Below are 18,233 nucleotides of genomic sequence, written 5' to 3'. Positions count from 1 at the left end.
TTAATTTAGCTTTTAACATTGAAGTTTTATTAGTTTGTATTTAATTTATTTTATTTTAGCTCAGATTAATATATATATATATACATATATATATACATATAAATACAGTATCTCACAAAAGTGAGTACACCCCTCACATTTTTGTAAATATTTGATTATATCTTTTCATGTGACAACACTGAAATTTGGTGTCATCGCTCTCACACTCCCTCATACTGGTCACTGGAAGTTCAACATGGCAGCTCATGGCAAAGAACTATCTGAAAAAAAAAATTGTTGCTGTACATAAAGATGGCCTAGGCTATAAGAAGATTGCCAAGACCCTGACACTGAGCTGCAGCACGGTGGCCAAGACCATACAGCGGTTTAACAGGACAGGTTCCACTCAGAACAGGCCTCCCCATGGTCGACCAAAGAAGTTGAGTGCACGTACTCAGTGTCAAATGTTAAACTCAAATGTCAACTTTATGTGTCATTTGAGTTTATAGAGTGTATCACCTTTATTAATAGGCACTGTTTCAACGAGGACCGAATGGTTGCTTGTCCAAATATGTAAAGAAAAAAAAAAATAAACAAATAAAACGACAAACAAACAACCAACTACCTGCATTCCCATGGGGTGTACTTACTTTTTCACATGGCTGTATATATCCTTTGCTCATTTAACGTTTTATTTAAATTCATAGCTCTAAATAAATGTCTGCACACACACAAACACATATATATGTATACATATATACATGCACATATTTATTTATTGTTTAGCTTGTGTTCTTATTTTGCTTGAGTTTATTTTGGCATAGCTCAGCTGCTGTATATATCACTTATCTCACTGAGCTGGGTATTTTAGCGTGTTAGTAAACTTCACTTTACTTTCTTTTCTTCCCACTTTAAGTTGTGGTTGAGAGTGAAAGGGGGCGGGGCGGTTTCACACCCTCGGTGGCGAAGCTGGGCGGGGCTAACGCGCCGTGACTGACAACTGTTTTCTCACCCGCCGAGCTGTAAAGCGCAGCCAATGGGATCACGACGGCAGCTGCTGCTACATTACTTTGACCAATCAGTTGGGGAGATGGGCGGGTCTTCGACGAGTCCCAGGCTTCCAACGTGGGGCGAGAGTGAGTGCGTCCTGTGAAAAAGAAAAGGGGGAAAGTAAAGACAGATAGGGGAAGGAAAAAGAGAGAGAGAGACAGATCTACCGTTAGGATCAGGAGTGAAAGGAGACGCGTTAAATAATCGGTTCGCGGGGATTTGGTTTATTTTGATAAGATCCATCAGATGCGAAGCTTCACCGGTTTGTACAGTCGCAGAGCCTGGAAAGTTACAGCAGCTTTTACACCGAAACGCTCCTGTTGTTGTTGTTGTTGTTGTTTATTTTGAACATATTTGCAAAACAAGAGAGAGAGAGAGAGAGAGAATAAAGTAGTTTCATCGTCCAGTGAAGACAGAAGACTGAAACATGTCTCCATGGAGTCCGAGGACAAGATTTCTTCCAGTTTTCTTTTGGACACACATTACAGCGAAATAACCCGGATTTCTCTCCACTGTAAACACTTGTGACGTTCTGTGATTGTGGGATTTATCTTTGTAAACCTCTTTTTTTTTTTTAACAACGATTTCCCCCCTCTCCGGATCGGATCCAAAACAGTCAATCCAACCGCTCGGCGCGCGCGCACACATTTACACACACACACACACACGTCTCGTTTTCAACCTTTTAAGGACAACAGCTTTGGACTCCAGTTTGGCTTTGGTACCGAAAAACTTTCAAGTCTTGTTACAATCTTTTAACGTTTGACTCTTATTTCACGTTAGTTTTTGATTCAGGACTTTAAACACACACACACACAAACACACACACGAGAACTAAACTTTGTGCGCGGACCTGAAGGTGTGAAACTAGGACCAGTGTGTGTGTGTGTGTGTGTGTTTTTTTTTTTTAAACCCCAAACATTTCTTTCTTTCTTTTTTTTTTTTTTTTGCTTCCTATAAAATAACACCACACACAACATGTTCATGATGCCTTTTCCGCATCCATACGACGCAATGGAGGACAAATAACAAACCAAAACAAACCTGAGTCGGAACTGTGGAGAGATTAGATCAGAACTGATCCGCCGATAGAAGCGGATACAAAATGGCGGCGGCCCTGGGACACATTTCATATTATGTTTTTTATTCCCTCGTCACTCTGGAACTGTTCATCACGCACGCTCACGGCGGCGCGAGCTCGGATTTGCCGTGTTCACAAAACTGCACGTGCACTTTAGACGCGGCCGACTGCAGCCACCGGAAATTAACCGAGATTCCGAAAGATTTACCGGATCGGACCGTCTATCTGTAAGTATCGCCTAACTACTAATTGGCCAATCTGTAGCGAGTTCCAATCTGAGAGATCAGACACAGGGTTAATCCGGTTAATCTCGGTTACCTGCGGCCCGTTACCCCCCCCCCCCCCCCCCCCAACGCACTCTTCTACTAAAAGACTGGAAAAGTTGTTATGATGAAATTTTATTACAATATTAATAGTGAGATATGACCAAAAATATCACAATACCTACTTATGATTCCTACATCGCACAAAAATATCACGATACTTATTTATGATAGCAATACCGCACAAAAATATCACGATACTTATTTATGATATCAATATCGCACAAAAATATCACGATACTTATTTATGATATCAATATCGCACAAAAATATCACGATGCTTATTTATGATAGCAATACCGCACAAAAATATCACGATGCTTATTTATGATATCAATATCGCACAAAAATATCACGATGCTTATTTATGATATCAATATCGCACAAAAATATCACGATGCTTATTTATGATAGCAATACCGCACAAAAATATCACGATGCTTATTTATGATATCAATATCGCACAAAAATATCACGATGCTTATTTATGATAGCAATACCGCACAAAAATATCACGATGCTTATTTATGATATCAATATCGCACAAAAATATCACGATGCTTATTTATGATATCAATATTGCACAAAAATATCACGATGCTTATTTATGATATCAATACAGCACAAAAATATCACGATACTTATTTATGATATCAATATCAAACAAAAATATCACGATGCTTATTTATGATATCAATATCGCACAAAAATATCACGATGCTTATTTATGATATCAATATCGCACAAAAATATCACGATGCTTATTTATGATATCAATATCGCACAAAAATATCACGATACTTATTTATGATATCAATACAGCACAAAAATATCACGATACTTATTCATGATATCAATACAGCACAAAAATACCACGATACTTACTTATGATATCAATATCAAACAAAAATATCATGATACTTATATCTATACCGCACAAAAATATCACAATACTTATTTATGATATCAATACCGCACAAAAAATCACGATACTTACTGATATTAATATCGCACAAAAATATCCCGATACTTACTGATGATATTAATATCGCACAAAAATATCACGATACTTACTTATGATATCAATACCGCACAAAAATATCATGATACTTACTTATGATATTAATACCGCCCAAAAATATCACGATACTTACTTATGATATTAATACCGCCCAAAAATATCACGATACTTACTTATGATATCAATACCGCACAAAAATATCACGATACTTACTTATGATATTAATACCGCCCAAAAATATCACGATACTTACTTATGATATTAATACCGCCCAAAAATATCACGATACTTACTTATGATATTAATACCGCCCAAAAATATCACGATACTTACTTATGATATCAATACCGCACAAAAATATCACGATACTTATGATATTAATACCGCACAAAAATATTACAATACTTACTTATGATACCTATAGGGCACAAAAATATCACGATACTTACTTATGATATTAATACCGCACAAAAAATCACGATACTTACTGATATTAATATCGCACAAAAATATCCCGATACTTACTTATGATATTAATACCGCCCAAAAATATCACGATACTTACTTATGATATCAATACCGCCCAAAAATATCACGATACTTACTTATGATATCAATACCGCACAAAAATATCACGATACTTACTTATGATATTAATACCGCCCAAAAATATCACGATACTTACTTATGATATTAATACCGCCCAAAAATATCACGATACTTACTTATGATATCAATACCGCACAAAAATATCACGATACTTATGATATTAATACCGCACAAAAATATTACAATACTTACTTATGATACCTATAGGGCACAAAAATATCACGATACTTACTTATGATATTAATACCGCACAAAAAATCACGATACTTACTGATATTAATATCGCACAAAAATATCCCGATACTTACTTATGATATTAATACCGCCCAAAAATATCACGATACTTACTTATATCAATACCGCACAAAAATATCATGATACTTATGATATTAATACCGCATAAAAATATTACAATACTTACTTATGATACCTATAGGGCACAAAAATATCATGATACTTACTTATGATATTAATACCGCACAAAAATATCACGATACTTACTTATGATATCAATACCGCACAAAAATATCACGATACTTATGATATTAATACCGCACAAAAATATTACAATACTTACTTATGATACCTATAGGGCACAAAAATATCACGATACTTACTTATGATATCAATACCGCACAAAAATATCACGATACTTACTTATGATATTAATACCGCACAAAAATATCACGATACTTACTTATGATATTAATACCGCACAAAAATATCATGATACTTACTTATGATATTAATACCGCACAAAAATATCCCGATACTTACTTATGATATCAATACCGCACAAAAATATCACGATACTTATGATATCAATACCGCACAAAAATATCACGATACTTACTTATGATATTAATATCGCACAAAAATATTACAATACTTACTTATGATACCTATAGGGCACAAAAATATCACGATACTTACTTATACCAATATCGCACAGAAAATCACGATACTTACTTATGACACGTATATCGCACAACATGTAGGTATCACAACATTCAGTTTCGCTAACAAGGCATCAAACTACGACAGCATATCACTGTATATATATATATATATATATATATAATGTATCGATTTACTGATAACATTTCATGTTATTTTAACCAAAGATGTGCAGAATAATGGCAACATACTATACTATGTAATAACAACATAATATACTATATAACGCATACATACAGATATAATATATAATATTCTTGGTCTTGTAGCGAACAGAAGTACGGACTCCTTTTGCAGTGAGTATTAATCACCATGCTACAGATAACGTGACAAAATACAAGTTCACCTTTAGAAATGTAATACCAGACAAATTAAATAAGAATACGCTGACTAAAGAAAGCGACGAAATGAGACTGATAAAACCTTTCGTCGTAGGCCTGATTAGACTTACCATATCCGAACGTATACAGTGATAACAACCGAATCACATCTTATCACCCACTCCGCTTTTGGAACTTGGTCTGTGGAGAGAACGCGGGGCCTTTTTGGGTGATACGTAGACGGGTCACCTTCCGTTTCAGAGCTGGCGTGAGCTCCCAGGCCTACGGTTGGTGATCATCGCAGTGTAGAGAAGTCGTCATTGTGTAATGAAAGTTTATTCACGTTCAGAAAACCTACATGTCTGTAGATAGATGTGTAAAACCAAATATATATTTGAGGTAGAGCTCAGGATGATGAGGTTGAAGTATAAACAAGGTGGACGGACATTAATACAAAACTTCTGAGTGCACTGGTAAAGAAATATCTATAAGTATGGTGATATATATATATATATATATATATATATATTTTAACCATATCGCTCACTCCTAACTAGATGGATCCCATTAGCTGTACACACCACACCTCTCTTAATGTTGTGAAAAACCTGTTTCCTTTGATCATTTTCTGAGATAAACTGCTCGCACACTTTGATTCGTACTAAAATTAGCCAACTCTGTGGTCTGCGTCCTTCGCGTACGTGCTAATCGCAAATTACAGAGTGCCTAGACGTATTGTGTGTGTGTCCCCCCCCCCAAAATAAATAAATAAATAAATCATAAGTGCAGATCGAATGTCGTGTATTGGCCGAGCTGATCCAGAATCTGCGTTTGCACCATTTGGACCAGAAAGTGTGAGCCGGTTGCAGGAAGAACAGATTGAGTAACTAGCAAACACAATAGCTGGATTAAGAGCGACCAAACAACGCTCGGGCGTTTTAATTACTGAGGCAAATTGTTATCGTGATACCCGACAGCACATGCTGAGTGCCGTAATAGAGAGTAATAATAGAGTAATGAGAGTATCAAATACCTGTCAGGTATGCCTGAATCGCTCTAGGTGTGGATTTGGTTAGGAATCTACATCAGGCAGAATGAAGTACAGACTCATTAAGTTTATATCGGAGTAAATACCAGAGTGCCGATTGGCCACGAGGTGTAGATGGATTTTCTATAAACAGCAGCTCTGTCAGTACTTGAATAGTGCGCGCGTCCGCATAAACAGATGAATAAAACGTGTGTAATTGTCGATATGGTGACGCTTTCTGTACACGTTTCGGTACTTTGTAACAATACGAGAGAAAGCCCCGCCCCCTGGTTGTACAGTCTTCAGGACGGACAAATTCACGCTCGGGGGTTTCTCAGTAACGTGACAAGCTGCTTTTCGTTCTTATGAGCGTCAAGAAAGAGACCAAAAGAAAGGCTGACGAGAGTACCGACTGTGTAGAGCTGCTGTAACGTAAGCGATGAAAAGAACTGACCTGTTTCAAGGACGTCCCACGACATTACATGTAACTATAAACGGATAAAAATGACATGTCGTTCTGTAATAAATGATAGGGTCATTAATAAATACTGTAGAAAATATACAAGCTTGTGGTCAGCCCTGGACGATCGTGATAATCATCGCGAGCAAAATGGGACGCTCTTAAATGTTGGCACCCCGACATATAGAAATCGTTTTGAGCCGTGATGAACGATTTCGATCCATGAACACCAAGACTCCATCAGTGGGGGCAATAAAACGTTATTTGGCATTAGTCGGTCGTCTCGTATGGAACAAACAACAACTGGACGGCTTTATAAAAGAAACCGAGTTCCAGAAGGTCGTCGGGCGATCGCTTTCTTGTTTCCACTCTATTGTTTTACGTCCGTCTCCTCACCCTCACCTTCAGTGTTATTCTTTAAAATCACATGATCCTCAAGCCAGAACAATACATCGTGTCCTTATCAGCTTTTACGGTCGAGGTTTTTTTCTTCTTCTTCTCTCCATTAGCCGTGACTGTTGTGTTTTCAAAGGGAAGGGCTTTACTAGTTTGTATTAACTGTGCAACACCTAGACGTGTTTGGCCCAAGATGGCTTTCTTTTTGACGGCAGATATCAGAGAGAACGCATTGTCAGTAGACACGCCAGAAAGGAATCTTAGATGGTTATCATAAACAGTTTGAAGGAGGAGCTGACCTTTTGAGGCTTCTCGTTATCGCCTCGTATAACGCACGCAAGTCTGGGTCCGTATCAAGGGATAGGATGTTGGGTTTCATCCCCCAGTCCAAAGACATGCATGGTAGACTGATTGGCGTGTCCAAAGTGTCCGTAGTGTATGAATGGGTGTGTGAGTGTGTATGTGATTGTGCCCTGCGATGGATTGGCACCCCGTCCAGGGTGTACCCCACCTTGTGCCCCATGCCTCCTGGGATAGGCTCCAGGTTCTCCGCGACCTTGAAGGATAAGCGGTATAGAAAATGGATGGGTAGCACAAGCTTTTTGGGAATATTTTAACACGTTATGTGCATAATATTTCTTTCAAACGCTTGTATCAAATAAAAACCATTGGAATCAAAAATGGAAACAACTGAATCACTCAAATAAAAAAATCAGTGAATCACTGCTTCACCGTAAGCTCAAAGATTCACACCATTCCTACAAATTCAATGATAATTATGTTGTAAACAGTGATAACTGGTTATACTGTATAATTATCTTAATATAATATCAGTATAATCTTGACTTCTCTTTCTTTTATATATTGTAGAGATTTTATTGACAAAGGATAGGCGTAGGCGTTGTTAAAGAACTAGATACTGCAAGCAATTTAAACACACTGCTTGAATGACAAGACGTTTTTACATCGACGCTAGGAGTGTCGGGTGATATTTTTGCCAACGCGTGTCAGGGATGACTGGATCTGAATCACGAAAACCTGATAAAGCTGTTTAGGTGCGTTGAGTGCTGAGTGAAGGAAACTGCTTCATTGTTAGGTCACATCCTTGAGCGAAGTTGAATAAGACCTTCTCAGGAACAGACTTGCAAAACCCAGTGTGAACCACTCAGAACTCCAACCCAGGTTCTTAGAGCTCTCCCAACATTTTATGCACTCACAAGTGAATATTTATGCGGAGAACTGCTTACGGATCGATCCTGCTTCCATAACGTCGAGGGATGTAACTGAATACGAATACAGTATACAAACCAGCGGTCACCAACCCTGTTCCTGGACATAACAGTTCCTACCTCCTTCTTTAGCTTCAACCATAATCGTGCCCACCTGACCATCTAATCATTGCTTTATTAGATGGTCAGGTGGGGACGATTACGGTTGAAGCTAAAGAACTTAGCTTCAACCATAATCGTGCCCACCTGACCATCTACTCATTGATTTAAGAAGTTCTTGATCCACTAAGACAGGTTAGATTTTGGTTGGAGATGAAACTTGCAGGAAGCTCAAGGAAGAGGGCTGGTGACCACCGGTCTAAACTAATAGAGATACGATAATTATGAACTTGAGTGATGTAGCAGAGGTCGAGCAGCTGTCAGAGCCAGAACTCAGCCACCATGCTGACATTTACACTCCTGTGGGTTCCGGTTTAGGCCACGCCCACTTCAGATTTAAATCCAGACACATACAGGAATATTTGGAGCACTAAACATATACAGAGTAGCAGTGCTTTACACCCCTAATAAGTTGATGAGTTCCTGATGCTATGCAGGAATCACACCTGACTGAGGACGTCCTTCCACTCAGAGCAGGTGGGACGGGGTTAATCCGTAGCATTTCGCGGCTAAACAAAATCGCCTAGTAGAAAGGTAATGGTCACGTGACTACATGACGACTACCCGACTTTACAAGATCTTCAAGGTGAGGAATTTAAACCGGAGGAATTTGGCCGACACTAGAGACGTGATGGTCGTGGAACTTGGGCGTGAGGAAGTAAATGTGTACCAGTCCTTGCAAGAGGATACCTAGCTGGCGCATGGATACACGGTCATTTCAGCCAGAGAAGTAATCCCGAGGTGTCCTTCGGGTGTTCGTCCACGCTGCATCGATCACAAAGGAAAAAAAAAAAAACGAAGCTCTGATATGTTCCAGTTGTCTAAATAGTTTTCTTGTTCTTCAGGGAAAACTGAAGACACTTTCCCAGTGTCTGCTGGGAAAGAATAGACCACGTTTAGTTTCACCCGGAGCTCGGACCAGGCCGTAATTGCAATTGAGGCCGTTTATGGAGATCGTTTACGTCGATCATTTGCGCTAGCGTGAAGATATTTTTGGTTGGAGGTTGTCAGATCTTAATGATGTCTGGTAGTGTTTAAAGGTCACAAGGTTTTGAGCTCCAATCACAGGATTCTATTCTTCCTGATGCGTTTTGTTTCATCCCTATTTTATAGGGAAACACGGTCTCTCCTGTCGTTCGGGACGGCCGAGAGATTCCGTCGAGCGCCGTCATGGTAAATAATCGGAAAAGCGGCGACGGAATGGCGTCCGCGGTCAATCGGTAGCCAAACGCGTCATCGTAACGTGTCTTCGTCGATTTTAAAAAAACCTCCCGGTGTCGGGTTTTTAGACCGCACGGGATGATCTCGGTGAAATCTGTCAAATTTTCCGATCAAGACCTTCTTGCAATATCCCTGTGATTTCAGAATCAATCAGCGCCAAGCAGGACATGGGTTCGCACGAACAAACGAACGTTCTTCGAAGCGTGCTAAAGGTAATAAGGGTATTTTTTTTTTCTGTCCATCGCCACGGTTTGGTTACACCATCGCTATTTGGTAGCTTCTCTGCCAGTTTCGCGTCGTCCTTCATATTTCATCCTCCTAATGGTGGCTTCTCTAAGAACCACCGATATTAATTCACGTCCAAAGGATACTCTGTGCACAAATCGTACAGTGTAAACCTTGCCAATTTTCCCACCTCAGCCAACAGAATGACTTTCGCCAATATCCTGGCACTACCATTTAATAAATAAACCCAACAGTCGGATGGAAATCCCACCCTGTAATCCTTTCGGTCGTTAAAACGCCATCGTTCCGCCTAGGTGTTTTTGTGGGTCTAAAACAAGTGGCCATTTTCCCAGTTTCCCACTGCACGTGGATAAAAGGACGGTATGCTAATCGAGCTTGGTGTGACTCATACACGCCCTCAGGCTCGTAAGAATAGAGCTTCAGTCTTTGGCTCCCCCAGTCAGCCCTCCCATGCTGCCTACAGGGTCATGACCCCTGACCCAGAATAGCATGCTCTGTGGTTTTTGCAAGCAGAAGGGGGGCGGGTGGGGGGGGTAGCGATCTTCTCCGATTTGCATTTGTAGGGTGTAGGGTGTTCTTTGCTTGTTAGAAGTGTCGGTAAGCAGTCTAGCGGTCGGTGCGTGTATGGGGAAGGAATGTCGGCGGCCTCGATTCCTATTTAGGATTCGAAAGAGCGTGTCGCTGTCCTGAGCGTTTGCAGGTCAGTGCCGAGAAGTCAGTCGTCGGTCCATTAGCAGCTTGTGACGTGCATCCGTTTTGTTTTTGTTGTTTATTCAAATACCCAAGAGTCGCTGATGTGTTTCTGTACACGGCTGTAATTTCATTTGCATGCTCTATCGATAAAGCCGGATAAAAACGGATCATAGGTTGTGACACAAACTCGCCATCCAGACACGTAGGGAGAAAATGTGCCGAGAAAGTTGAAACCCGAAACGGTTTGCTCCAGGTGTACGCCATGGCCTGGAGCTGTCTGTGTGTGTGTGTGAGAGAGAGAGAGAGCATGTGAACGTGTGCATGTTTGCGTTATCGGAGCTAGCTGAGGGCCTGGCTGTGTTTAGCTTGGCTTGCCTGGCACTCACATTAACAGCCTCCTGCGTTCTAGGGACTCGGCGCACGCAGCTCGCCTCGCATGTTTTCAAGGACACTCATCTGGAAGCCAGGTCGTGACAGGCCGATTTATCGCCTAGACTCTCGTCGTCGTCGTCGTCGTTTCCAACCCGCACAAATCAAATGTACGTGAATATGGACCGAGAAAGGTGAAAGCGTCAAACCAAGACGACAAACAGCGCCGAACAAATACGCGTAGAACTGATTCGAGACGAGCTTGTTCTGACATCTAAAACTGACCCAATACCTAAGATTATAGTCGAATGACATTTTGCTTCCTGAACCAATGAGTGCTCTAGACCTTAGAAAAAAAGCGATTCATTTTGGAATCGAGGCAGGTTTCCTTCTAAGACGTACCGTGTCGGAGCGCCCTCATATCGGCCGCCACCTCCTTTGTTTTAAGAGAATGTCTATAAAGTGAACTTGATGGATGAATCATCTGTGAATTCTGTACATCTGGTAAGAGTTTGGAGATCTGGAAAAGACATTAGGGGGAGAAAGAAGAGGGGGGTGGGGAGGGGTGAAAAAACAAAACAAAAAACGAGAGTCGGAGAGCATAGGGCCTTGAGGAACACCCCCAGCATGCGTAGTCCTGTAATTGAAAATCACAACCTGACAAATCTTCCTGCGTAGGAGAACTTATGACTTGCATGTGGGGGAATAATAGATTTATTCTCTTGATATTTTGTCCATATTGTTTGAAAATCATTGTAAGTGATATCATTGCTATTGGAGATTGTTTTTTTTTTGTTGTTGTTTTTTTTTTAACGTTACTAGGAAAAGGATTCAAATAAGATGCTAGTAACACGAGGAAATAACGTTTCATCACGTAAAACAAGCTCCAACCTTCTGTTTCTCCGCTATCGAACTTCCAGGACTTCCAGAATTTGCCATCTCGTTATCCCAGCGCTCAGAGTGTAGCTAGCTGGAAAAAAAGAAGAAAAAAAAAAACGCCTGATCCTGATTGGTTAATCTTGTTTCTCACCATAGCGGCAGGTAGCCGATAAAACGCAATTAAACGAACTCGACGTCTGCGGCGGTCATTATTAAAGCGCGATTAACGCGCAGAACAACGTGTTATGTAACAACGTATATATTGTATAATTATCCGTAGGGTACGCTGTGTTATCGAAACGCCCATGAGTTAGTCATCGACTGTGATGGAGGAGTACGCACCTCATAACTTCTTATCAGAAGAATTTTCGATTATTTAAAAAAAAAACAACAAAAAAAAAACATAGCTACAGTAGCTATGTTTCCATCCACATGCAAAAAAAAAAAAAAAACAACACTGGACTTAAACCGCGAATAAAATCAACGTATTGAAAAAAAAAAACAACTCAATTTGAGGCTTTTCTTTTTTTTTTATTCGATAAGAAGACACGCATAAACTACGGTGGAAACACATCTACCGAATAAATAAATTCCTCGACTTTACCTCAGGAATAAAAAAAAAACCGCGGAGAGCGAGATTCGCCGGATTCCTCAGAAGTGGTGATTTTGCTCTGAACACACGGGATAGAAACGGTGCTTTATCCGCGAATGTTTTATACGACGTTCCAATTTTTCGCACAAGTCAAATTCTTGGATCGGAAGGAAACGTTGCTATTGTTTAACCGGCACTAATGACTTAAAGATGGACCCACGATCCTCTGCAAGCACACACTTGCGTAACAGTGTCCTGTCTCTTCACCAACCCCTTCCTTCACCCCCCCTCCAGCCCGCGACTGCGGAAGTATGTCTTTCTTACAGTTCTTGGCTCTATCTAAGCAGATCAGATCCTTGCATAACATTCACAAAATCACGTGCCTTACGATCCCCCTGCTAAATTGGCACTGTAATAACGACTTCTTTTTTTTTTTTTTTCTTCTTCTCCCTACGCAAGCATAATAAACTTATCCATGATGTCTAACGATCACTCATTCTTCCCCGCACAGCTGTATTTATTATCTTCTGCAATAAATCCTGGATGCCGTCTTCACGTACACGCCATAAAAACGATGACCAATTTTTACAAAAGGAAAAAAAAAAAAAAAAAAACGCGCAAATGTAATCGAGCCTAATCTCTTTCTCTTTCTATGTGTATATGCGCGTTGTGTCAGACTCTCGGCTGGCGTCTGCGCGGCTCCGGATCGTTCCGTGCCCCGGGCGAGAGCAGACCCTTCGCCCGTTGCAGCATGTGCGTTTGGCTCCTTTCGTTTATTCAGCGTTTGTGCACATGGGCCCAAGATGTGATTTTTCCTCAGGTTCACATACAACAACAAAGCGGAAAGAACGGAGTCCACGTTAATCAGCTGGTAATCAACTCCTCGTTAGAGCGCAGACTTTGGAAATCGTCCTGAAGGCCCGTGCGAGGTTTTATACGTCGACGTTTTTAGCGGACGCTTTTATCCGTTCCGCCGTACCTCTCAGCAGTGTTTTGGTCTGAGAGAGAAAGCCCCTGGATTCCCTATCAGCCCTGTTGCCGAGCTATAAACCTCTTTATGACAGGAAAGCGACGAGAGAAAGTGATGCAGAGAGAGACGGAGGCAAAACGTCTTCTCTGGTTTTGTCTTTCTCTCTGACCCGGGTTATTCTTTGACCGGTTTATAGCCGTCTGAAAGGGGACGCGTTAAATCGCTCCTCTGTCTACCATCTGCGTCATAAAGGCCCGTCACAGCCATCACTTCACACTTGTCAGGAGCAAAGTGCGTGCCCGGCGTGTCGGCCATAAAGATGGCCTGATAAGGAGCACTATATCCCCACCACGCTACGAATCCTGTTGCCGTTTCTGCAGCTCAGCTTCACGGTTTTTTAATTAAAAAAAGAAAAACCGATCCTAGACATTTTTATGGGATATCGGAACAGACATGGCGGTGAACGTGCCGTAGAACTGCTCGGCGGTCAGATACGATTAATTTTGGTGTATAAATCGATTTTGTTTTCGTATTTGGGGTCTAGCCACCTTGCCCGTCCAAATAAGTTCGACTCTTTAAAACAAATGACATCTTGCTCGGTCATTTCCTGGCAAAGGAAGTCATTTGTTAAAAGAAGGGAAGGAAGCGAGGCCGATTCATTAGCTGGCTAATTTCTTCTGCTAATTGTAAAAATGGATGACTGATCAAAGCCCTTATAGGACCCGTGTCGTGCGTACCGTGTACGCGTATGCGATCTCGTTTCACGAGAAAAGCTCCTTATTTAGAGTAACAAGTAAAGAATTGGTCCGTTGTAAATGCTTCACCCCGAGGCTGACGGAAACCCGAATGCGACGTTGCGTCTGATTCCAAGTCTGACTGATTACTTCAATCAGAGCCTTCGCTCGCACATCCTTGAGATTTCTGTTCGAACATGTTCGACGCCCACGGCATTTTATTAAACAACTTGTCTTCTCGTATCTATCGGACAACGACCGGTCGATTTTACTGCGGCGTTTAATGCTTGTTGCACAGCCTCATACTCCGTACTTATCCTAGCAGCTCCATAGCTCCCGAAATGCAGAGGTACCAACCGCTACGGTTTCGCCATTCGACCCCTTCGTACGTTCCGTGAGCCAAGGAGCCAACTGAAAACTTCCTTTCAGATAAAGCAGAGGTCAAAACGAACGTCAATAACCTGGCACAAAAGCCAATCGTTCGAAAGGCGAGGGACGTCGAAGTAGTACGTGCAGCGGATTTGAATAATACTGCGTGTATTTAATGTGTAGGACTATCCAAAAGACGTGTTCAGGGTCCATGGTTGAAGTCTACGAGGTACTCTGGTCAAAAATAAATAAAATGAAATGAAATAAAAAGAAATCTTCAGCTTGTCCATTTTGGGGGATGATTTTTTTTCTGTGGAACCTGAAGGAACAAGAAGGATTTGTCTTTTTTGGAAAAGACTTAGCGTGCTAAAAATCCTTTCCCCATTCATCAAGGAGCGCTCGAGAAAGGCTTTCTTCGTCATCCGTTCGGCCGTTCGTCTCGTTTGGTGACGCCAAACGTCTCGAGATTGAGCCCTTGAACTTGATTCCCACCAATCTGCTCCACTTGCACTCAGTCCACTCCACTGCGCTAAACCTTGCTGGCTGCATTCACCATTGAATGGCTTCAGCCAGAGATGGCAATCATAGAAATTGGTGTGCGATGATGAAGAGATCTTGGTCATTCTTGTTAGACCTGAGATACAGTCAGCTCCTCGGTTTCTACAAGTTGCACTCGGTAAGACCGTCTCCTCGGGGAACAGACGGACACACGGAGCCCTCACGGCCCCGCGGATTCTACAGGGAAGCGGCTGGGAAAAGGGGAGTGTTTTGCTCAGCCTACACACCAGCAGCGATTGTGACAGCCGTTTGAGTTACGACCTCGGGGTTAAGCGGTAGGTGTGAAAGTTAACGTCATCAGATAAGATAAAGCGGGCGAGACAAAGCAGGGCGACCGGGGCGGATCAAATCAAAGTTATATAAACACTCGATTCCTTTCCTCCTTGAGCACGTGGCCTTTGAAGTTGTAAACCACCAGCGAGTACGGTTGCTGAGACGGAAGCCTGGCCGCGGCGAACTCTGGTAAACTCGACAAGTAAAACTTTGTCGTGAACGTGTTTTTACCGGTAACTGATTCACATATTTCTCAACGTACATTCGGTATGTACGGACTTTACTGGCGTCCGTGGATTACTTTCAGTCATTTGTTCTGGATTTAGGCGTTCAGACCGTCGACTAAACAAGCTCCTTCATGGAGCCAAGCACTAGGAATGGGTGACATGATATAATATTGTTATCATGAAGACGTCTCGGTTGGTTCCACTGGCGTTACACTAAGAAATAAACGTGATGTTTATAGGGAAATAATCAGCAGAGCTACTGTTACAGAGGTAAAGTTGATGATTTTCCAATAATAGGATGCGCCAGAAAGTTTCATCTCAACCACAGTCATTCAAAAGTCCCTCTTAAACCACAGTAATTTTCCAATGTTGACAATAGCGGCGTTTCCATCCACGTTGCAAATTTAAACTTATGTGAAAAAATTGGAGAGGCGGGTCTGGGAGGTAAAGTTCAGGGCCACTGCGGGACTCGAGCCCCCAACCCTGGAGGTGTGGACTTGGACCCCCAACCCTGGAGGTGTGGACTCGAACCCCCAACCCTGGAGGTGTGGACTCGGACCCCCAACCCTGGAGGTGTGGACTCGGACCCCCAACCCTGGAGGTGTGGACTCGGACCCCCAACCCTGGAGGTGTGGACTCGAACCCCCAACCCACATACTGACCACTAAGCCACCAAGAACATAAACTTGCGTAGCGTAAACGAAAAGTTTGAGAGCGTAAACGAAAACTCTAGCGGGTTTACGATTCGTAAACCGTGATTAGCGGAAAAACGAAGCTCGGGAAACAAACGACGCTGTTTATTTGACGGCCATGTCGAGTTTTCGAGCGTCTTTCTTTTCTCCCCCCTCGTTGTATATTTTCGGTCCGTTTCGTAAAAACGTTTCCTGCAGTACTTCTGGCACAAGACGCAATTCCTACGATACCGGAGGAACCCGCGATTTTATTTCTCTTCGCAGACGGCGGTACGGCCGGCGTCGCTCGACTAGCCGTCTACTGGCTGTACTGTCTAGGATTTGTCTGAGATTTACAAAACTACATAAAAGTAAAAGAAAAGAAAAAGAAAGTTATTAAAGGGCTGCCGAGATCCTGCTTGGGGTTATCTGTCCCATAAATCCAGCGCACTAAGATTTACTATAAAGCCCAGTCTGACGTCTGTGTTTAAAAAGTAATAAACTGTCCACAAAAGGCTTGACACTCTTGGTTAACCAGACGGCCTTCTGCACTAAATCAGCTTCCTCGGCCTCTCTTATGGCTCTCTTTCTGAAATGGCCGATATCTGACACCCACGAGTCGCTCGTTGCTCCAGAACAGAGGCTCTTTGAGCGCTACGTTCGACGAAGGCTCCCTCTGCCCGGCCTTCATTATGGCTGCTTTTAGCAGCGTGGGGCTTGTCCTACATTTGCGCCGATCCCTGTCGCAGATTAGCCGTGTCCGACTTTTCCTTTTTTTCCCTCCTCATCCCCCCCCCGTAATTTTTCACTTTGCTTTAGCGTGATTAGGTAATTGCTTTCGGTATCACGGATGGCAGTTTAGCACGGCGGCGCACAATGGCAGCAGGAGGGTCAAACGCGTGATGCCTTGTCAAAGTGCTGCCTCAGGGGCACGCTGTACTCTGATATTATCTCCACACACACACACACACAAAGCAGAAGCCTCTGCTTTCTTACCTTCTCAGCTGACGCCCTTCCCCATTCAGATTCATGCTAACACTGTCTTGCTAGGTTTATCGGTCTGTTTATTTATCTTATTTTCTGAAGAAAATGTATTTATTTATTTAATCACATTTCCCTCAGCCGTGTGTGTGTGTGTGTGTGCAGAGTCCGAAAACGTCTCGACTCCCAGCCAGTGTTTCGCCGTCTTAGCAGAGCAGCCTCGCTAAAAGACGCGCGCAACTCTGCATTCTGACTCACTCACAGATTCAAACAAATACTCCTTCAAACCTGTCTTTCCTCAGCGCGTCGCGATTGAAAACGAGATTCAGAGAGAAGCCCCGATAAGAAAACATCACCCTGGTTAAGACGTGAAGGGCGCTAGCTTGACAAGTTAGCGAGATGTTAATCTTTTAAATCTTCTCCTGAGTGGTTTCTAACTCTTACAGCGTTCGGTCTTCGTATTTAGCCGAACGTTCCTGTATAATAACAAACACGTTCGGTAGTCCAGTGTCAGAGCGTACTGTGTGTCTAGTTCTAATAACACCTACTGCTACATCGCTAGCTCTTGCTAAGCAGCTAGTCCTCGGCTACGACGGAAATTAGCGTCCGCGTGAAGGTTGCAGGTTCGATCGAATCTGATGGATACATCTGTAAAGGTTCTGATTATTATTAAAAGGCTTCGCACGTATAAATGTTCAGCTCTGTCGTTTGTATTGATCACGTTCTTCATCCTCGGGCTCTCTCGCACAAACAGTCAAGTCTGGTTCCGTGCATCCGGCACTGAGTCTCGGCGTAATTCTGCAGTAGTTAAGGGGCGGGCCTGGCGTCGCACTGTAATC

The 18,233-nt window shown here is 42.3% G+C and overlaps 1 protein-coding gene across 2 annotated transcripts in view; it reads left to right on the top strand.

The window, feature by feature from the left end:
• Positions 1-1,079: 1,079 nt before the first annotated feature.
• The window catches only part of lrig1 (leucine-rich repeats and immunoglobulin-like domains 1), a 44,939-nt gene continuing 27,785 nt past the window's right edge, over positions 1,080-18,233 (top strand). Inside the window, exon 1 of one of the 2 annotated variants that reach the window (XM_047149560.2) lies at positions 1,080-2,337. In XM_047149560.2, the coding sequence (XP_047005516.2) occupies positions 2,135-2,337 (203 nt within the window). In that variant the 5' untranslated portion in view covers positions 1,080-2,134. Of the gene's footprint in view, positions 2,338-10,630; positions 16,372-18,233 lie in introns of those variants that run through there. The other variant, XM_053673901.1, reaches the window with a different exon arrangement.

Source organism: Ictalurus punctatus, chromosome 21 (assembly GCF_001660625.3).
Source record: "Ictalurus punctatus breed USDA103 chromosome 21, Coco_2.0, whole genome shotgun sequence".
Classification (NCBI taxonomy): domain Eukaryota; kingdom Metazoa; phylum Chordata; class Actinopteri; order Siluriformes; family Ictaluridae; genus Ictalurus; species Ictalurus punctatus.
The sequence above is the reverse complement of the archived record's forward strand: the minus strand, read 5'-3'. Positions and strand labels throughout refer to the sequence as shown.